This window comes from Oncorhynchus mykiss, chromosome 17, assembly GCF_057628025.1.
Source record: "Oncorhynchus mykiss isolate SJ-2025 chromosome 17, ASM5762802v1, whole genome shotgun sequence".
Classification (NCBI taxonomy): Eukaryota; Metazoa; Chordata; class Actinopteri; order Salmoniformes; family Salmonidae; genus Oncorhynchus; species Oncorhynchus mykiss.
Genome location: NC_143038.1, coordinates 12,481,817 through 12,504,439, shown reverse-complemented (window position 1 = coordinate 12,504,439; position 22,623 = coordinate 12,481,817). Strand labels below are relative to the sequence as shown.

The window sequence follows — 22,623 nt, the reverse complement described above, 5'->3', positions numbered from 1 at the left end:
CAACCCGGGTTGGGCCTTGGTGGGTTAGGTCACATCGTGTTTCCACTGCTTCCAGAATTTAGAAATGAAGTCATGTTGCTAGGTAGCCAATGTGACTGTGCAGCTAGCTTTACTAATGTTACTGACTTACAGTTCAAATAAGAAAGTTAGTAAATTGTAATGCATTCATTAGGCATTAATCTATGGATTTCACATGACTGGGAATACAGATATGCATGTTTTGGTCACAGATTCCTTTAAAAAATATATGCTTCACAATGGCCTCAGGATCTCGTCACGGTATCTCTGTGCATTCAAATTGCCATCGGTAAAATGCAATTGTGTTTGATGCCTGCCCATACCATAAACCCACCGGCACCATGGGGCACTTTGTTCACAACGTTGACATCAGCAAACCTCTCGCCCATCCAATGCCATACATGTGGTCTGCAGTTGTGAGGCCGGTTGGAAGTACTGACAAATTCTCTAAAATTAGGTTGGAGGCGGCTTATGACAGAGAAATTAACATTAACTGATCTGGTAACAGCTCTGGTGGACATTCCTGCAGTCAACATGCCAATTGCACACTCCTTCAAAACTTGAGACATCTATGGCATTTTGTTGTGTGACAAAACTGCACATTTCAGAGCTGCCTCTTATCCCCAGTACAAGGTGCACTTGTGTAATGATCATGCTCTTTAATCAGCTCCTTGATATGCCTGACCTGTCAGGTGGATGGATTATCTTGGCAAAGGAGAAATGTTCACTAACAGGGATGTAAACAAATTTGAGCAAAACATTTTAGAGCAATACGTTTTTTAGGCATCTGGAACATTTCTGGGATCTTTTATTTCAGCTCATGAAACAATGGACCAACACTCTACATTTTTGTTCCGTGTAGCTTGCTAGCTAGCTAACCAAGCAAAACAGACGACATCAGTGAGATCAACCGCGATGGACGTAACATCAGCGCTCCATTATTGGTTAGATTGGCCATAGCCAGGTGCACCGCGTGTCCTCTTAAGGTTTATATCGCTGGTTGTGTATAGTGATCCCCAGTCTAAGTGGATGACGAGGTACATTACTCACTGTCACACTTCATCCCCTGGTGGATGAGACCATATAGGAGAGAGCCACAGTGGTCGCAGAAGGTGGGGCTGCCATAGGTGTGGATCTTAAACTTGTGCTTGGTTCTGGGGTCCTGCAAAGACAAAAGAGACATGGTGAGTTAGTTAAGTATGATCATGTATAATACGCAGTATGAACAGAGTGGTGTCCCACAGAAAGAAAAGGTACCCAAATGAATGTAAAGTGTAGAGTTTGAAAAAAGTGTTTTATTAACTCCAGTCTGCACAGTTCAAGTTCCTTTTCCACAGATACAGTAATGATGGAAAAGCTGTTCAACTGAGCCAGACATGGCAGGATATGAAAAATATAGGAGAGTAATAATTGGAGTCGATACATGAGATAACATGAGATGAGTCAGCGCTAGTCATTTCATTTGAATGGAAAACTTTTAAAACTTGTACTGTCTATATAAAGAATGTTCTACAGCACTGGCTTGACAAAGTATCTTTCTATGAGGAAAAGAAGCAAACATGAAATGAATTAAACAGACAAGGCCAAGGGCAAAATCATTTCTGCAAGGACCGTTGTAATATTGAAATAGGGCCATTTTGTACAGAATTCAAAATGAGAGGATACTGTACTTTTCGAAATAGAACCATCACACTCTCCAAACCTCCCATTCTATTGTGCACTGACTGGCTGCTGTTAAATGGTCTGTAAAATAAAAGAATAAAAAGCTGTCAAAAGCATGTCCCGCAGGCTCAGAAATTCCAGCGCTGATTGTGCATTGATTGCAATCAACACGCTTGCTTTTTACATTTTTATAAACCACGTGGACCAATACCCACGTGTCCAATTAATTAACTTCAGCCACACTTGAGGTGAAAATCCAACTTCTACAGACTGATTGTCTGAGCCACAGCCATGGCTGCACCTCATGTTACCTTTGGATGTTGTATTAGCTGGAACTGATCTCCTGTACTACAGTACTCTTAGTGCAACTCCTACATACGGTACACAGCGCCATCAGAAAGTATTCACACCCCTTGACCTTTTTCACATTTTGTTGTGATACAACGTGGGATTAAAATGAATTTAATTGTCATGTTTGGTCTACGATCTACACAAAATGCTCTAATGTCAAAGTGGAAGAACATTTGGAAAATTTATTTAGGATTGACATAAAGGGGTTGAATATTTATTAAGGGGTTTCTGAAGGCCCTGTACTGCGACAAACAAAGTGCAACAGTGACTTTGTAGCAGTAGTGTACACAACATTATATTCCGAACTGGTAATAGCAGCAAAAACAGTCTACAACTGTTGGGCGAAAATGTGTCACTCCGTAATTGGTTTGTGTGAGGCAAAGAGCAACAGACCATGGCCTTCATGTATCAGTTCAGTACCTGGCTAATACACAACCCCGTCCTCCAGGCGATGCTGGTGCATTTTAAATCAGTCTTATACACTATTAACGATTTGGTATACATTGTGAATTTTTTTTGGTTTTAATGGAGAATCACAGTATATCAATCTGCTTCAAAGAGAGTAGGTGAGAAACTGATTGGATGACTAGCAGATGATGTCAGAAAAGTCAAGGATAGATATTATACACCGATGTTGACTTGGGGTTTCACTAGAGTTGTAGACATGTTCTAGTAATGTATAGCATTATAAAATAACATGTATGAACTGACGTCAGTACCCCGGGTGTTCAGAGTAGAAGTTGGCCTTAGACACAGATCTAGGATCAGCTTTCACTCCTCAAACTGGAACTTCAACAATTGGAGGGAGAAAATAAAACACTGATCTTAGAGCAGTGTATACGGGCAACTTCATCCTACTACACTACTTTTCCGAAGGAGAAAATACCCAAACAATCCTTAGTGAATGATTGGTTACTACGGTCATTGGTATAACATGACAACATGAGTCATAATAGGATACGAAGAGCTCAAAGAGCTCAATGGAGTAGTAATTTTAACAACCTTTGACACCATCTTTCAGACTTGCAGGCCACGGTTGACTGACACGGAGCGTTGGGCATATTTTCCTTGTTTCCCTCTACAATGAGCCATGTGTGTTTCAAAACAGTAGACTTCTGACACCATATTATCTTCTGACATGAGTATCTCTCTCTGCTTATCACTGGATCGTCAAGGAAAGCTACGAAGTCGGTATACAGCCCTCCAGCAGCCATCTGCAACACCTGGATAGGTGTGCTGTGAAACTGATCCCAGACCAGGGCCAGAGCGTTATTGAGGCCCAAAGAGCATTGAGTGCCAATGTAATATACCTCTAAGATCAAATAGGATAATATGTCCAAGATCAAACGTGACCATATATTTACATAGCGGGGTCAACAGCCCCTATTTAGAATCAGGCCAACGGTACAGCTTTACGAGACGCAACACCTCATCAGATCCTTGTCCGGTCTGGAGTTTGGATAGTCAAATCGCGGCAATTATCATAAGGACTCACTTCGATATCCACCGAGAACAGGAAGTCAGAAATAACAGAGTTAGTCCTACAGGGGCCGGTCAGAACAGAGTGTACCGAGCTTCGCTGGAAATGAAATCTATTGTAAATCTATTGCCCATCGCATCGTAAGAGTGTAATAACAGGAATAAATAAATAAAACCGTATAAAAAAAGATAGAAGTGAAGTCAATTACGATGTTCAAAGAGATGTTGATAATAACGGCATTAAAGAGAGCATGAGATAGTGATATGGCAAAGATGAGATGGGGCTCGACATGGAGAAAATCTATGTCATTACCTACAGGCTGTGGCGGTCACGAAACTGTGTCAGCCGGTTACCGTCATGCAAAAGAGTGCCGGGCCCACGGTAATTGACCGTTAATTAGCATAAACACATTCAGTATCTCCGGGCCTCAACGCCTACAAGCTGCTGATGTGCGCCTTTGCAACATGTACTTTTAAAAGAGTATAATAAATCAATTGAACATACGCCACCACAATAAATCCACAGTTTATTTCAGTTCGGTCTAAAGAAACGTTATTATATGAAGAAAATGTATTTCAGAAGAACAGAATATGAGTTGGCCTGCTGTATGTTATCTGGCGATGTTCCATGCCATAGGCTGTAGCCTTGTTCCTTTAGCATGTTGAGCATAAAAGTGATCATTTGGGAAAAGGTGCTAGATTTAGCACCTAATGCTAGATTTAGAGTTATTTGGCAACTTTAGTTGTGAATGATACAAACCTTAGAAATCTAAATATGGGCTGCATGATGCAACTACAGGCTACTGATGATTTGAGAAAGTTGAAAAAAAAAGCAAGCACTCTGTTCCTTGCCTTAAGGCTGCACACGCTGTTCCTCTCATCAAGTGATCATATTTTCACCCATCAGACTATTCTCAATTTATTCTGGTCTTTACTCATTTGTAAAAACAAGTTTTGATTTAGAGTGGCCCATTATCCGCCCAAACTCTGAATGCCACGGGCTCTCCAACCTTGTTCCTGCAGCTACCCAGTGTTTAACTCAGGAAACCAAGTGAAATCTGTTCGGGAACATCGATAGTAACATACTTTCGCAACGAAACATATTTCAGCACCTCTGCACGCTCGATAAATGAATAAAGGAGAAAGAGGAGGAGATGGAAATGAGTGGTGGTGAGATATTCTGTATAGCTAAAAGGTAATGTGTCACCCAATTAATTATTAAGATTCCCTATTACTAGGCGATTCAAAATTGCCCTGCACATTCAATGAGCCTAGCGCTATACGTTCTCTCCCAGACTTGTGGATAGAAATGTTGGAGCTTAGCATAAGGTAGCTAACCAGTCCATCCGGTATGCATGAAACAGCCCACACTCAAAGGCCATTACTCAAATTTGTTTAATTTTGGAGAAGAGACTAGACCAATTATGCACCAAAGACATCTTATATCAGTTTAGTTTTATGTATTTCTGCCATGCATAGGCTATGTATTGAATAACGCCACAATCATTGGGTTCATGCATAAGCCCTATTGTACATATGGGTGTTTTGAATGAATCATCACCTTAGAAGGCACTGTCCATTTTGTTGTGTTAGGCTTTGAAACAACCTCCACAATGACCACTCTTCACACTCAGTTTCAACCTGCTGTTGAACTTCTTTCTTCAAATTGATCACAGTGAGGTGAGTTTTAAAAACATGATTCTTCTTTGAGGATGTTTGATGTGATTTTTGATTGCATTTGCAGTGATGTCAGAGTGGTTAGAGGGCCAATAGAGCCCTGAGTACCAGGACGTTAGCGACCTGATGGTCATTAGCAAGTTGGGTACTACCAAGGCATGTCCAGTATGTATAACAGGAGCATAATAATCTACGGTAGCACTTACTCTAAAAAGGGAATGGTCTCCTCAGTATGTGGTTTGATGATCTACAGTGCATTCGGAAAGTATTCTGACCCCTTGAATTTTTCCACATTTTGTTACGTTACAGCCTTATTTTAAAATTGATTAAATGGTTTGTTTTTTTCCTCATTCTTTTTGAGAAATCAAAAACAGGTTTTTACTATAAAGGCCTGATTGGTGGAATGCTGCAGAGATGGTTGTCCTTCTGTAAGATTCTCCCTTCTCCACAGAAGAACTCTGGAGTTCTGTCAGAATGACCATCGGGTTCTTGGTCACCTCCCTGACCAAGGCCCTTCTCCAGATCTGTGCCTCGACACAATCCTGTCTCGGAGCGCTACGGATAATTCCTTCAACTTCATGGCTTAGTTTTTGCTCTGACATGCACTGTCAACTGTGGGACCTATAAATTACTTCTGTTTAAACATTTCTAAAAACGGGTTTTCACATTGTCATTATGGGGTATTGTGTGTAATTTTAAGGCAGTAAAGTAACAAAATCTGGAAAAAGTCAAGGGGACTGAATACTTATACTTAACCTATAAAGGGAAATGTCTAATTTTACAGCTTACTTTGCTGTTGAACTATGATATGAAAGAGTGTAATGCGTGCCTATAAACTCTGAAGCGTAATGTTATAACCGTAGAATTAGGAATTCGAATACTAAGGGACTTAATAGGATCTCTATGGTGACAACATTCACGTTTACACGTTGCAGTCAGTTGCGTCAATGATGCAGTCATTCGTTTCAACGCAACCTAATTCCATTGGCTTGCCTGTCACATTTATGAACTCAGTTTCTTGCTCGCAGGTCGTTTCGTTTTTCAATACTGCAATGTTTTATAGATGAGAAAACCATTCCAGCTATCGCTCGACTGAATCTCCCTTTGGGGCAATTTCTAAAGTAAACAGGTGGCACAATCTCTCTACCTTGGACAAATATGGGAGAAGGTAAGTAAAGTCGCATGTCCTATCTTGCACATAATCTCCTGACGAAACAAAGCACAAATGTAAATACAGTAGGGAGTTGTCATCTCTTTCTGTAGCCTGTGCTGGATAGAGGCGATGCCAGATGGATCATGGCATTGCAATAGCATAGAAAACTAAGATCAAGTTGTTATGTGACGTGGTTGGAGGCCTGATGTAAATCTGATCGGATATTCATTAGCGGCACGCATCACACTCCCTACTCATAATCCATACTCAATTGGAGTATAATGCCAACTGTGTGTCACTCACTCACAGCCGAAGCGTCACCTGAATTGAATTGTCAATATGCCATGACTAGGACTATGCCTCAGTACTCAAACTGCATGGATTAATTCATACTGCCCATGCATTCAACAGTGTTTCCCTCCCTCTATTTCAGCCATAAACCTCTTTTAGAGAGTTCAATTCAATTTGAAGTGGATTTGCATTGAGAACCCCATCCAGACTACCCCTTTGCAATGAATTCCATTTGATGTGAACACCTGGCTGTTTATAAAATTGGAAACCTCTCGGAGCGCTGCTCTCTTTTCCAGGAAAGTGGGGATAAACGTATGCTCCCGCTGAATGAAGCTCGGGAAACGCAGCCAAAAATATCTCCTCAGTTCCTTGAGACACAATCGTACACTGTCTGCCAAAAAAGGAACACACTTAATAAAAGAAGAGGGAGAGAAAGGGAACGATGCTATGTGTCTTTTTGATGGGCGATCGAGAGCTAAGCAGGGAGGTAACGATGTGATTCACTCTGTAATTAATCCTTGTGGCACAGTGACACCTGGTCTGGCCTGAGGACTCTTGTACACTCAAATAGAGCTGAGTGATATCGACGAATATCTATATCAAGATAAATTGCCTGAATTGATGAGATAACGTTAAATAGAACAATACGTTTATAATGATCCTTTAAACTACTACCTTGATGGTTGGAGCCATCAATTGTCCTGTTAACCGCACATATTAGCAAAGTTATTTAATTTCAAACTTCACATTTCTCTAGTATAGGCTACTTATTGCAATGAACGATATCAGCAAAACGCCTGCGATAGGGGACCGGTATGGTCGGAGTCTCATCTCTCCAGCTGTCTCACATTACAGTTGGAATTAACTGGGCACCTTGGCCCACACACCCCTTCAAAATCGCTTCAATTTCCCACCTTCATCCCACTCCATCCCCTTGTCGTGTTGGATGATACATTAAAGCCCCGGAATAAAAGTGTCTGAGTGAGTGTTTGTATTTTAATTGCATTGTCGTCTCCTGCTTCTCACTCTCACACGCACACACCCCCTAATTAGCTGTCCGCACTGTGTTTTCGGCGAAGCAGACCAGTCTGGTTAAAAGGAGAGGAAGGGAGAGAGAGAGCGAGAGAGACAGCAAGACAGAGACGCAGGCATAGAGAGAGAGAGAGAAAGGGTTGTCGCGCCAGCTGCAGTTACTCATGTCCACCCACGCATATCTGATCCTGAAGGATTATCCACTTGTGTTCCATCCATTGCCTTGTTCTCTCCTTCCAAGGAACGAATAAGAGGAGGGGAGGAGAGTTCAGCTGTAGAGGACTTTATCTATTGTTTTTCATCTCTGGTCACGTAGGTTAGCATGGGTAAACAAAACGCTTGCAGACTGGGTTAGGATTTCACTTCACAAGATAATTCACAGGACGCCTAGAGGAAAGTTATAAGGAGAGACTGTTAAATCCTCATTGTGGATATAAATTAGCAAGCTTTTAATGACTGTATATCAGCAAGCTTTTGTCATTCAGGTGCGTGTTATCAATTCCCCGTGACAGATATGCAAGGCACTAAATAAATGGTCACTGGGGAGAGACCCGATGTCCCAGACTTTGGCTGTATTACCTCTAAACGAGTACATCTGACCAGAGGATGGTGGGGAATGTGGATTGTGGGACTGATTCAAATAACCAACTTATCATCCAGCTTTGATGATTTGAATCAGCTGTGTCGTGCACCCAGGAGTTTGGGAAACCCTGCATTAGCGTAGCATTTAGCGTAGCATAGCATTCTGGGGTATCAGGTTACAGGGTTATAGGAGATGATTGACTGGTTTGTACAGGGAAAAAGTCATTACAGCTAGATGGAGTAACAACATCAGCATGGATCTTGGCTGGGCAAAGTAGCGGACAAATTGGTTCTTAATTGAGATTGATGGGCAAAATCGATCTATGGCTGCAATCGATGGCTACTCGAGATTATATCGCACAATGGCAAACACATTAATGAAAAACAAATATTAAAAATCTATTTGCATGCTAACTTAGTGTTTTTCTTTTTAGCAAATCGGTGCCTGGTTTGCTCTTGGACATAGTGGTCCTCTCCTCCGTAAGTTAATGCGAGAGGCTGGAGAGAAGTGTGGGCGCGACCCAGACCAACCAGGCAATTAAGTTGTGTGTGTGTGTGTGTGTGTGTGTGTGTGTATGTGTGTGTGTAGCACGGAGGTAGGTGACAGCATTACATCATCTAGTAATGAGACAGTGAGCATCAAATCTGACCTGCTCCCGAATTGGACTTAACACATTATGCCTACTCTCATCCTGGGGAACTACTGGGTATGCATGGTTTTGGACCAGCCCTAACAGTATAACACACCCGATTCAGCTAAGCCACGTTCTGATACACAGAAAGTACTCACACACCTTGACTTTTCCCGCATTTTGTTGTGTTACAGGGTGGGGTTAAAATGGATTAAATTGAGTTTTTGTGTCACTGGCCTACACAGAATAACCCACAATGTCAAAGTGGAATTCTGTTTTTAGAAATTTTAAGTCAATAAGTATTCAATCCCTTTGTTATGGCAAGCCAAAATAAGTCCAGGTGTAAACATTTGCTTAACAAGTCACATAAACTGCATGAACTCACTCTGTGTTCAATAATATGTCTACCCAGACTATTTGGGTCGTTTAAGAAGGGCTCACGGTAGCCGGCAAGCCTCGGACCAACAACATTGTAGTTACCCCACAATACTAACCTAAATGACAGTGAAAAGAAGGAACGGTACAGAAGGAGTGCACAGAATAAACATATTCCAAGGCATGCACCCTGTTTGCAATAAGGTACTAAAGTAAAACTGCAAGAAATGTGGCAAATAAATGAACTTTATGTCCTGAATACTTTTTTGTATTTTATTTTTTATTTCACCGTTATTTAACCAGGTAGGCAAGTTGAGAACAGGTTCTCATTTTCAATTGCGACCTGGCCAAGATAAAGCTAAGCAGTTCGACACATACAACAGCACAGAGTTACACATGGAGTAAAACACACATACAGTCAATAATACAATAGAAAAACAAGTCTATATACAATGTGAGCAAATGAGGTGAGATAAGGGAGGTAAAGGCAAAAAAAAATACAAGGGGGGAAAATGTTTGGGGAAAATCTATCATCACTGAGTACCACTTCATATTTTCAAGCATGGTGGTGGCTGCACTATGTTATGGGTATGCTTGTCATCGGCAAGGACTAGGTACTGTCGTTTTTTGGGATAAAAATAAACAAAATAGAGCTAAGCACAGGCAAAATCCTAGAGAAAAACCTGGTTCAGTCTGCTTTCCAGCAGACACTGGGAGACAAATGGACATTTCAGCAGGAAAATAACCTAAAACACAAGGCCAAATATACACTGGACTTGCTCACCAAAACGACTGAGTGGCATAGTTACTGTTTTGACTTAAAATCATGAAAATCTATTGAAAATCTAGTGTAAGACTTGAAAATGGCTGTCTAGCGATGATCAACAACCAACTTGACAGAGCTTGAAGATTTTTTTGAAGACTAATGTGCAAAAATTGTACAATCCAGCTGTGCAAAGCTCTTACAGGACTTATCCAGAAAGACTCGCAGCTGTAATCGCTGCCAAAGGTCATTCTAACAAATATCGACTCAGGGGTGTGAATACTTGTGTAAATGATACATTTCTGTGTTTCTGTTGTAATAAATAATAAAAGATGGGTGAGAGAAAAACATCTATTTCATCCATTTTGAATTCAGGCGGTAACACAACACAATGTGGAATAAGTCACAGGGAGTGAATACTTTCTGAAGGTACTGTAGCTACTATGGAAAAAATCTAATAGGGGGACCAGAGCAGCTAAGAGTATATTCACATTTCATGCCTTATATAGACAATCAAAGAGTACTTAAAAGGTAGACTCTGCAATATGACATTGATGTACAAAGTAAACAGCAGTAGTGTTTCAACTAAGAGCGTTGAAGCGCGAAGCTAAACTTCTCCGCCGTTTCGCTCCCGTTGCTACCACACTGTGACAACGTGAAGGGAGCCTGTGCAAATGCGCAGATGCTGTGTGTGTGACTGTGTGAGAGTCTGGCATCTCGCAATATCTACGGTGCTGCTCATGGCAACGTTATCCCGCTGAGTCTACCGTTAAGCTGCAAAGACGAGAGGGCCAATCTCCGGACAATTTACTATAAGGGAATAAAAAGCGCTCTCATTCTGAGAAAATTTGAGTAATAGTGAAGATTAAAAACAGTGATTGGCCGTTCTTTTAGGGGAAATGAAAGTACATACAAACACAACCTCCAGATGATGATGGTGACGCATTGATAAAAATGACTTGGTCATACTGAATAGGCCAAAGACCCAGGAGGCAAAAAAACGATTTAAAATGCAGGCAATCAACAGTGGAAAAACATCTGATCACATCAGAAGGGCTTTAATTTTTTAAATAAACAACATGGTTGTCTATTTTCTTCTTCACTCTGTTCATCTCTGTGCAGTGAAGACGCGTCTGTTGTGCAGTAGCAGGCCTACAGTTCTAGCCTGCAGCTACATGGCTTTATTCTTATATATTCATAAAAAACACGTGATTAAAATGACAATACATTGTCACCTACGAAGTACAACCGTGATTACAATGACAATACACTGTCACCTAAGAAGCACAAATGTGATTAAAATGCCAATACACTTACCTACAAAGCACAAACGTAATTCAAATTCCAATACACTTACCTACAAAGCACAAACGTAATTAAAATGTTAATACACTTACTTACGAAGCACAAACGTAATTAAAATGTCAATACACTTACCTACGAAGCACAAACATGTGATTCAAATATAAATACACAGTTTCCTATGAAGCACAAACACGTGATTAAAATGTCATTACACTTACCTATTAAGCGCTCTCCCCCATGCAGTAACCTTACCAAAATATTATGGCACTGTACTAGGTGCACCAAGCTGCTAGTCACTAGGCTGCAGGGATAAATTGAGCTGTATTTTAAAGGGCCACTTGTCAAGGACATAAGCCCATTTATTTTATGAATGGATCAATGTCTCACACACCATTCTGGGGAAAGCTCTTTTTCCAGGTTATTTTTCCATGCAGTAAGCAAGGAGAGACCACTGGGAGAAATACAGGCAAAACATTAATAATGTTTGATCCTATATGAGATGGCAATCTCCACAACTATATCCTGTGTGAACCATGGCTCTTCCCATACACTCTTGGGAAAAAAAGGTGCTATCTGGAACCTAAAAGGGTTCTTCGGCTGTCCCAATAGGAGAACCCTTTGAAGAACAATTTTTGGATCCAGGTAGAACCCTTTTGGGTTCCATGTAGAATCCCTTTTCCCCAGAGGATTCTACATGGTACCCCAAAAATGTCTACCTGGAACCAAAAAGGGCTTTACCTGGACCCAAAACGGGTTCTCCTATGGGAACAGCTAAAGAACCCTTTAAGAACCCTTTTTTCTAAGTGTACCATTTCTCTGATTCTCATGTATACCAGTGTTTTTAACCCTCTTCTTCTCTAGCTTTATTTGCAGCTAGAATGAGGGGCATTCTTCTGGGAAATGTGTCGGTGTGTGTTGTTTCTAGCTTGCTGGATGAGAGGTATCGGTTTTCATCGTCGGCTTTCATTGGACTACCTTAAATCAAGTTAGTGTGTGTGTGGTGACTGATGAGCGGGGCTATCTGTGGCATTGAATCGCAGATCAAAAAGAGTCGAGGGCATAAGCTGATCAAACGGCTGTCGAGGCCGAGTGGGGAGGTAGATGAAAACCGACGCCGCCACACTGTCGGAACCAGTCGCTAATTAGCAGGCCTCATGCACTTCCTCTCTTAGCGTTTCCTAATTAGCGCAGCTTAATTAGCACTGCCATCGCCAACCAACGCTGGTTAATTATCCATCTGCCGGGGCGGTGCAGCAGGGCATCCCCCCAAAAAAGGGGGGCGGGTGGGGGCTCAGTTGATGTCAGCAAGTCTGCTGGGGTCGGTTGGGATCTTCCAATTTTTCACTATAATACTGTACATTAGTGATACATTCAACATGCCTGGATGAGGAAGTTCATGACTTGAGGAGCTTACTAGAATGTTATTGACAACTTAAGACTGAAAATGGTCTTGTTGATTACACATCATACAGCAAGAGAAGAAGAATACTTCAAACTAAACTAAAGGGTATAAAATAGAACAGCATAAATCAGATGCTTCCATTCATAGAGACTTCCAAAACAAACCACACTTCCACCAAGCCCTCCATGCCTACAGCTAGTTGATTGACGGTCCTGTAAGCTGTGGAATCACTGACCATGACCGTGATAGCAATATATAAATACCATTGATCCATTCACTAACTCTCCCCTCGACAGAGCTCATCTGTCAGCGGCGTGGTTGTTGGTAGCAGCTGCTGTCGTCAGCTCCGGGGCTAGCCGGCTACCGTGTGCCCTTCTTAAAAGACCCAAAGACCCTCGATCTATGCCAACGGGGAGGCTTTGCGAGGCTAGCATTGTGCGCTAACCGCTGTGCAAACCTGAGGCAGACGTGGTTAGCGGTAGCGCTTTACAGACCAGGGCCATTGTAAAGAGTGTTGATCCGGTCACCAGGGGTCGTGTGTTGCCTATTGAGCGTATCATCGATCCGTTCCAGTCGGAAGGCAGTGGCAGTGTCCCAAATGGCGCCCTATTCCCTATGTAGTCCACTACTTTTGACCAGAGTTGACTCAAAAGTAGGGCAGTAAAATGGGAATAGGGCACCATTAGAGACGTACCCAGTTTGTCAAGCAGCCAATCCGTCCTTTGAAATACCTGATAAAGTGGGGTGGCTGTTATGTTCTATTCACTTTAGATCAAAGGTCTTTCCAACATCAATGGAGTCTGTAGCAGTAGGAGTCTACCAGTAAGCACACTCAATAATATATCCCCCATCCCCTCGCATAAGAGACAGCAGTGGAAAATAAAGATAGGGAGAGATACAATGATAGATGGAAAGAGGGAGAGATACAATGATAGATGGAAAGAGAAAGGGAAGAAGGGAGAGAGAGAAACAGAGAGACAGAGAATAATGGTGTGTTTGGTGGGTCATTTTGGGCCAGAGTAGGGTATCAGCCATTCAAGTGTTTGCTCTCTTTCCATCCCCATCCTATCTCTGTAATCAGTCTGGCTCCTCTGAGCAGGTAACTGCAGTCTCATCCAATCATTAGGGCTCTTACTGGGAGTCGAGGGTGACCAACCTCCACTCTGGGCCAATTAGGGGAGGTCCTCTAAGACTGCTATCGGCATGTACTATCATCCCCACTCACTCACAATACTGCATTACAATCCAATCACGCCCACACACTTTTCCACTGGAGGACCTAAACAACACTCAGAACATGGCCCTGGACAAGAAGTAGTGCTGGAGCCAATAGAAATTAGATTTGAATGGAAATCAAGCGTGCATTGCAATGTCAGAATGGGGGTTGTTGGATATTGAGTGCAATTTCAAGTGAACTCACAAAAGGAATTTCAAGGAGTGTTTGCGCTGAGAATGTACTTGTAATGTACCGTATGAGGGTTTGAAAATGAGATGTGCTAAAGTTGGGTCAGTTGCTCAACATCAATGTCCTTTGGGGTAATTCTAAAAGACATACTCTTTCTATAGATCATGAGATCATTTTGAATTCTTTTTTTTTTCTTCAAGCAATATATATATATACTATTTCTATGTTTGAATTTCCCCCGAAGGACATTGATGTTGAACAGCTAACCCAATGTCTGTCTACCCCAAGGCTACTTCCTCCCTCTCTCCCTTTCTTAATCCAGAAATCCATCCATCCTTCCACTCCACATCCATCCATCCATCCTTCCACTCCACATCCATCCCTCCGTTCTACTCCCCATCCATCCCTCTACTCCACATCCATCCTTCCACTCCACATCCATCCCTCCGTTCTACTCCACATCCATCCCTCCGTTCTACTCCACATCCATCCCTCCACTCCACATCCATCCTTCCACTCCACATCCATCCCTCCACTCCACATCCATCCCTCCACTCCACATCCATCCCTCCACTCCACATCCATCCCTCCACTCCACATCCATCCCTCCACTCCACATCCATCCCTCCACTCCACATCCATCCCTCCACTCCACATCCATCCCTCCACTCCACATCCATCCCTCCACTCCACATCCATCCCTCCACTCCACATCCATCCCTCCACTCTACTCCACATCCATCCATCCTTCCACTCCACATCCATCCATCCATCCTTCCACTCCACATCCATCCATCCTTCCACTCCACATCCATCCATCCTTCCACTCCACATCCATCCATCCATCCTTCCACTCCACATCCATCCCTCCGCTCTACTCCACATCCATCCTCCCCCTCCACTCCACATCCATCCTTCCACTCCACATCCATCCCTCTGCTCCACTTCATGGAAACCCAGGCATCCATCCATCCATCCATCCATCCAATCAAATTAAACCCATCCATCCACCCAGTCATCCATCCAGTCATCCACCCACCATCGCTCAAATCCACTCCAATGAAACCTGGGCAGCTCAACAGGGCACTGTGGCCCACTGGGTCAGATTACATGTGTAATCATTTCACACTGTGTCAACAGGAATACTAAGGTCATCCAGTCATGAAATAGGAGCGTGGTGCAAGAGACTCAGAGTGAACACATAATCTCACCTTAAAGAAGGTTGGAATAGTAAATACACTGTCTGTTTGGGCCCTCTGGCCAACCTTCACAGGAACAAACAGGCATCAACACATACACACACCCCTGCTGTGAGCAGGAACAAGCCCCAGGTTTGGTAAGGTAGGGGGTGCAGTCTCTTTGGCATGGGACGGAGTGTGCTGCTGATCGTTGTGCGCGTGGCTCTGCAGGTGGTCCGTACTGTCAGACAGAACGAGAGGAGAAGGGGGAAAGAGGGACGAGAGGAGGGGGAGTAGAGACAGAAGAGGGGACGAGGGCTAAAGATAGCTCCCTCTGCTACAGCTTCTCGGCTCTGATTATACACACACACACACACACACACACACACGCACTACGCACACACCGCCTCATGCTGCCTGCCATTGGGTAAATTATAGTTAGCTTTTAGTACAGCAGCACCACAGGGAGATGCAGGGTACCAAATCTTTACTATCCAACATGTAATTCCCTACAGGGAGAATCTATCCCTCTTTGTCAGGGCACAGTGAGACCATCTCTTTTTTAGTCGTGGTAACTGCTGTGAGTAGAAAGAGGGCGAGAAAGGCTATTTTTCTGCTGTAGTGGCTTAAACACATCACCCTGCTTCCATACACAGGAAGCAGGGGGGGGTTCATCTGCCCCTGGTTCACACACCCCTCTGCTGCAACACTGTCTAATAGCAGGACTCTCAAAACAGACTTTGCATGAGATAACAGGGACATCGGGTCCCACAAGACTCTTCCAGGTTCCAAAGGGTCACCCCATCGTATCTAGAGCTCTGGAGGGTCACAACTCCAGACAGGCCCCTCAGGGTGCATTGTTCGTCACCATGCTTCCCTCCCAGTTCCTTTCTCCCCATCTCTCACACCTTAGTGTGAGGTGACATTTGGTGAAGGTGGTCTGGGAGCTCCTCCCAGTGAAGAAGTCACTTCCTCCTGCCTGTCCGCCCAGGGCAACATCCATCGTGGCTCCCCGCCGTCATGTCACAACCACGCCACTTCCTGACAGGGGTAATTATACAGCACAGATCGACAGAGAGAGTAGAGGTGGTGAGGAGGCAGGGAAAAAAAAGAGTGAGAGGAAGAGAAAGGGGGAGCAAGATGAAGGGCAGGGAGGAAAATAAAGGGGGAGATGAGAAACAGTGAGAGAGAAAGAAAAGATGGAGAGAGAGAGAGAGAGATAGAAAGTGAGAGAGCGATGATGTTCCTGTCCGTGAAGCAGTGTCATCTCAGATGATAATAAGGCAGGATCCACTGTAATGTCATCTCGACAGTGGAGTGAAGCAATGTCAGTCAGTGTCAGGAGACGATTATACTCACAGCTAAAACATTAGCATGCTTCATTTGTTTCAGTCAATCCCTTCTCTTCCATTTAAAACGTGCACTAGCTAGGCTAGTAGCGAGCGTCATTGAGAAGCTAACAATGGTGTGGAATTTAGTATGGGGCAAACCTGACCTTTCTAATGTCAACGGTGCTAGCTTAGCAGCTAGCTGGAGGTGGGTCACCGGAGCCTGCTAACCCTCAACCCACACCCTCGCTCCCCTGCCAGGCCTGGAGCTAGGGGGTGCTAATGTTGAGGAGGATGGTAGGGGTCCGTCCACGGGAACAAAACAGTGCTATCGTTTATCTCGAGGCGAGCGTGAAGCTTTATTTGATTTTTTTCCCGCAAATCACCGCCGCCCTTCCCGCTGGCCTTTTTATTCCCTAAGCTGCAAAGCGATGAGAGGGAGGTTCGCTAACACACAAGGGGGTTCCTTACCTGCATTTTAAATGGCTGAAGAAACACAAGCAGGTGGCTAACAAGGTGCTGGAGATACACACAGCCATTTTAATAATCAACGTGATCATATAAACGTGATTGGATTTTAATATTGTAATAATAGTTAGATAATCAAATGACCTTATGGAGCTCAGTGGGGGAGCTATTGGGCTCCCCTCCAAAACGGAGAGCCAGGTACACTACGCTGAAGCACTCAAAATGTCTGCTTTCCACATCTACACATACATCACTGGTAATGAGACACTAAGGAGAGAAGCTACTGGCACAGTGCTTACTAGACATGGTGTGGAAACTGTTGTACCCTAAAAATGGTAACCCCACCCCCATGCTTTTCTGCTTTTGCATAACGTTGTTCCCCTCTTTCTGTCGACCAGTCACACAAAGTCACGGCTTTTAATTCTAGATCTGGGAGAGAGAGTATGTGTTGTGCTCCAGTGAGAGTGCTGATGGCACCCACCGTGCTGCACCCGCTCCCCCCAAGCCTAAAAAAACAGCTCCCTAATGAGGCCTCCCTGCTGGGCGGGTGTGCCCCCCTCAACCACCCGCTGGGGCTATGACCCACTTCACATTCGTACAAACACACACACATTTACTGCTGCTCTTTAATTATTTGTTAATTTTATTTCTTCTTAGGTATTTTTCTTAAAACTGCATTGTTGGTTTAGGGCTTGTAAGTAAGCATTTCACAGTAAGGTTGTATTCGGCACATGAATCAAATCACATTTTATTTGTCACGACACACACAGGCCAGGCCAAGGAAGTTTTGCTCATAGTCAGTACAGTGTGTAGGGTTACGTCACCACTCACTGTGTGATGATGTGCCCAGACTAAGAGATACGCAAGGGAGCAGATAAGGAAAAGGCTCCTTCTGTACTACGTACGTCAACAATAAACGTGTGGTACTGATAGAAAGGGCAATTGAAATGCAAGTTGTTTGTGACGCACAAAGATTGGTTAAAAAGCCCATTTGAATTGAATAGTGGTGTAATGGACCGCAGTTGACGGATCACCCCCCCCCCCCCCCACGGTTCGGCACGCATATGAACCGCAGATCAATTGCAAAGTTTAACCATCATAGTGTGAAATACAGTTTAATGGAAGCATTTTGGCTTCCCTGTCAAATATGATGACAGGAAGAAGGGGGGTGGACAACACCATTACGGTGTGTAGGCATTCTGCAGGCATTGTGCCACAACAAAGCCGTATGATCATGGAAATACATGGAGCGTGGCCACACATTTAAAGCGTCATCACCCTGGTGTGTCAGTGATGGGAGCCAACTCAGCCAAGAGACAACAACTTCTCACCACGGCAGATAAGCAGCCCTTTTGCTGCAGAATCAGACCGGACTACAGCCATCACCAAATCTATTGGGATGTTTATTGCTGCAGACATGATGCCATAATCCGTTGTGGAAAACAACGGGTTTAAAAATATGGTGAAAGTGCTTGAGCCACGCTATGAAACCCCCTGGCGCACCCACTTCAGTTTGAAGATCGTGCCAGATCTTTACGAACAGGAAAATATCAAAATTGTTGACGAATTATCCAAGGCATCCGCTGTTGCCCTCACCACAGCTCGCCACACCACAGAGGAGTGGGAGATGCAAAGACAGGTGCTACAGACACTCCCCCTTTATGAGAGTCACACAGGCACAAATCTGGCACAGGTACTGCTAGGAGCAGTAGCAGAGTGGAAGCTAGAGAGTATCCCAATCACCACAGATAATGCCAAGTAAATGCAGTGAGAGAGGCTGGACTGGGGCCACAGATAGCTTGCTTTGCACATGTGATCAATTTAGCCTCCCAAAGGGGAATCTCAGTGAACCAGATGGACCGTCCTCCTTGGATCAGGAAGGTGGTTTCCTTTTTCCACCGAAGCGCAACAGCCGCTCATGTGCTTAAGAACAAGCAAGAAATGTTACAGCTACTGACCCACAAGCTCATACACCATGTCACAACAAGATGGAACTCCAATTATGACATGTTGGAGCGTTATCTTGAGCAGCAGGCAGCTGTATACTCTGCACTGACAGACAAGACCCTGAAAACAAAATAAAGACATCGTCATGAAAGTGGCAGAGGAGGTCCTCCAGGTGCTCAAACCCCTCAAAACGGTTACAACCCTATTGAGCAGTGATACTGCTCCGTCTGACGGGCGGCTTCGAGGTCGGGGAAGGACTGGGAGTCTGTCATGCCTGTCTCGCTGGCTCTGAAAGCGAGAGCTCCGTTCACTGCCAGACTCGCAACCTTTCCGTTCCACTGAGGTAGCAACAACAAAATATATATATATATAAAGAATCATTGGAAAAGATATTGGCTCAGAGATTCATTTGCAAAACAGGTTGCTAAACAGTTAACCCTAAACTGTATAAGACAGGCTATATTCAGGTATTTAATAATTAAGGCCTAGCCAGACTCCCTCTAGAAAGTGTTTAATGGCCGAGTCCCACCAGAATCTCTCTCTAAACTTAAGTAATTAATAGTGACACTGGCGGTAAGGCCCTCTCTTATTTTCGGTAGTTTAGCGCAAAGGCTCAGTGTGATTCTCTGTAAAAGTTAAGTTAGTCTGAGAAATAAGAAAACACTGTGTCTGGAGCCTAATTTAGAGTTTTGGGAGTACATTTTTTGGCCTTTGTTTTTCCTTAATAGAGCAAACAACTGGAGAGGAAGGCCAAGAAAACAAGCCCTGAAGTGGGGAGACCTAATAGTGTGAGTGAGTGAGTGAGTGAGTGAGTGAGTGAGTGAGTGAGTGTGTGTATTACAAGTAAGACAAACACTCAGACAAATTAACTACTGTGACTGGCATCACCTTCTTAATAAAGGAACAAATTAACTAGCGCCTTGGGATGATGGTGACAGGCCTTAAACTGGAATGGCAAAGTGATTCATACTTCAGAGGTGCGTCAACACATACCAAGAGATATTAAGAGAATTCCACAGAGAAAGGTCTGACTCTGTTGTTTGCTCATTGCTTTGATAGAGGCAAAATCCAAGGCTATTCAATTTACTGCAAGAATTACTAGACTATAACGTAATGACAAGGCAGTCAGCAAATAAACTGGTACCCATTTCCAACCTATCCAATCAACAGCCCTAAAACTAAGACTCCCTTCTCTCAAGTCCACCTAACCTGGCAGATGTTGTTCCTAACCACTGATACAGGGTCCGATCTTATTTAACTTCCTAACAATTAAGTCTAGGACTGGGAATAGGGTTATCCTCGTAGAGGCCACTTCTACCTCGAGCAGTTGGTGTAGTTGGGGAATGCAGATCTTGCTTCCCAAGTGCAACATTCGCTTCAATGTCAAAACCATCCATTTAGGCCAAGGAATGGAGCTCTCTATTGCCAGACCCCCCCCCCCCCCCCCCTCTTGCCCCTCCTCTTTCACCCCTGGAATTCCTAGGCCTGATGTTGCAAGAACTATGTCTCGGGTCACTGTCCAAGAAAAAAGAGCAAAGGGGGATAACAATTACTTCATGAAAAGTGAAAACAGACAGTTCATTGCATCTATGAATAACCTGGTGCCGCAGATGGGTGGGCTTGAAAGTAAATATTTGACAGTGGCTCAAACAGACTCAATTAAATGGGTTTAAGTTACAATAAAGAGAGAGAGAGAGAGAGAGAGAGAGAGAGAGAGAGAGAGAGAGTCAGACAAGTTAAGAGTTAGACAAAGATGAGAGAGGGGAAAAAAATTAATAAAAGAGAGAAGGAGAGAAAGAGAGTATTGTAAGAAAGGGGAATAGGGAGAGGGGGGAGAAAGAGAGGGGGGAGAAAGAGAGGGGGGAGAAAGAGAGGGGGGAGAAAGAGGGGGAGAAAGAGGGGGAGAAAGAGGGGGAGACAGAGGGGGAGACAGAGAGGGAGACAGAGAGGGAGAGGGGGGAGACAGAGAGGGAGAGGGGGGAGAAAGAGAGGGAGAGGGGGGAGAAAGAGGGGGAGAGGGGGGAGAAAGAGGGGGAGAGGGGGGAGAAAGAGGGGGAGAGGGGGGAGAAAGAGGGGGAGAGGGGGGAGAAAGAGGGGGAGAGGGGGGAGACAGAGAGGGAGAGGGGGAGAGGGGGGAGAGGGGGGAGAAAGAGGGGGACGGGGCAAACAGAGTGTGAAAGAGATGAGTAAAACAGTGTCAGGATAGTTGCCGTTGACATACAAACATGCGTGTTTACTGGTAACACTGAGGCTGTACCTGCTTTAATTCACTGTTTTAACAGTGGGCTCCCAAGTGGCGCAGGGGTCGAAGGTTCTGCATCACAGTGCAAGAGGCGTCACTACAGTCCCTGGTTCGAATCCAGGCTGTATCACATCTGGCCGTGATTGGGAGTCCCATAAGGCGGCGGACAATTGGCCCAGCGTCGTCCGGGTTTGGCCGGGGTAGGCCGTCATTGTAAATAAGAATGTGTTCTTAACTGACTTGCCTAGTTAACTAATATAAGAAAAAAAAAAGTGGCTTGGTAAGCTACTGTGGCTATGTGATCATAATGTAGGCCCAACAGAGTGGCCTACCATCAAAAACAATGAAGAAAATGCATCCCATCACATTTTAACATGGAAATAGCTGTTCTATCATTAAACCTACCGATGTGTGGTGTTCGATATATACCTGCATTCATTCCATGAGACTTTGAAAAAACATGAACCTGTTGATCCATTTTATGTCCTTCAGACAAAGAGGTGAATGAAAATATTTGTGTGTTGTTTGATGCATGAAACCACTTTACAAAATAAAATGTTTAATTATTCCCATACCATTATTACAAAGAATCAGACAAATTATGCTCCCCTCTGCCTATTGGCTACTTCGCTTATTCAAGACCATCTCAAATTACAACACTGTCCCTTTAAGACCTAAAAAAAAAGAAGCTCTTTACCTGACTTGCTTTTCAAATATGCAATCACTCCCCCATTGCTGACTACAAATGATCTATAACTGGGCTAATAACTGGGCTAATGACTCACTAACTAGCAGAGGATATGAACAACATGTGCACAAGTGACTACATGCAGCTCTCTCTTTGATCTCAAAACAAGTGCATAATAATTGCGAACGCTCATGCTGTAAAACAGTCCAGTTCAAAGTGAATGGCACAGATCCATATGGCAATGGTCTATTTGCATATAGGCCTACTGCAGCTCTGATAGGTTATGGCACACCGGTCTGTGTAGAGTATGGGTCTGAGTTGTGCCTGTCAATGCAATAGAATCCATTCCGATGCACTGTGCCTATAACAACATCTCTTGCATAGTTAGTCTGGCATACTAAGTCTTGTATAGTTTGTTTTGGTACGTTGCATTGAAAGTGTCTAATAATGAGTTGATTCGATTACAGTTCCCACAGTAAAGGGAAACGTCGACAGTGTTAACTAATGGGGAAAACTAGAAAGTTGAGTGAAGTTCAATCTCGTGCTTCTCTGCACAGGCTGATATTTCTCCTGCGTGGCAGTCCCAGAGGAAGATTGGTCATGAGTCTTTGAAATGTTTTTTACAGTTTGACTCGGGTTCTGCCT

The 22,623-nt window shown here is 43.8% G+C and overlaps 1 protein-coding gene across 3 annotated transcripts in view; it reads right to left on the bottom strand.

Moving 5' to 3' along the window:
• Positions 1-22,623, bottom strand: part of LOC110493701 (protein kinase C alpha type) — a 221,728-nt gene that overhangs the window by 101,620 nt on the left and 97,485 nt on the right. For all 3 annotated transcript variants that reach the window (XM_036949697.2, XM_036949696.2, XM_090204820.1), the window contains exon 4: positions 1,069-1,180. In XM_036949697.2, the coding sequence (XP_036805592.1) occupies positions 1,069-1,180 (112 nt within the window). The remainder of the gene's footprint in view (positions 1-1,068; positions 1,181-22,623) is intronic.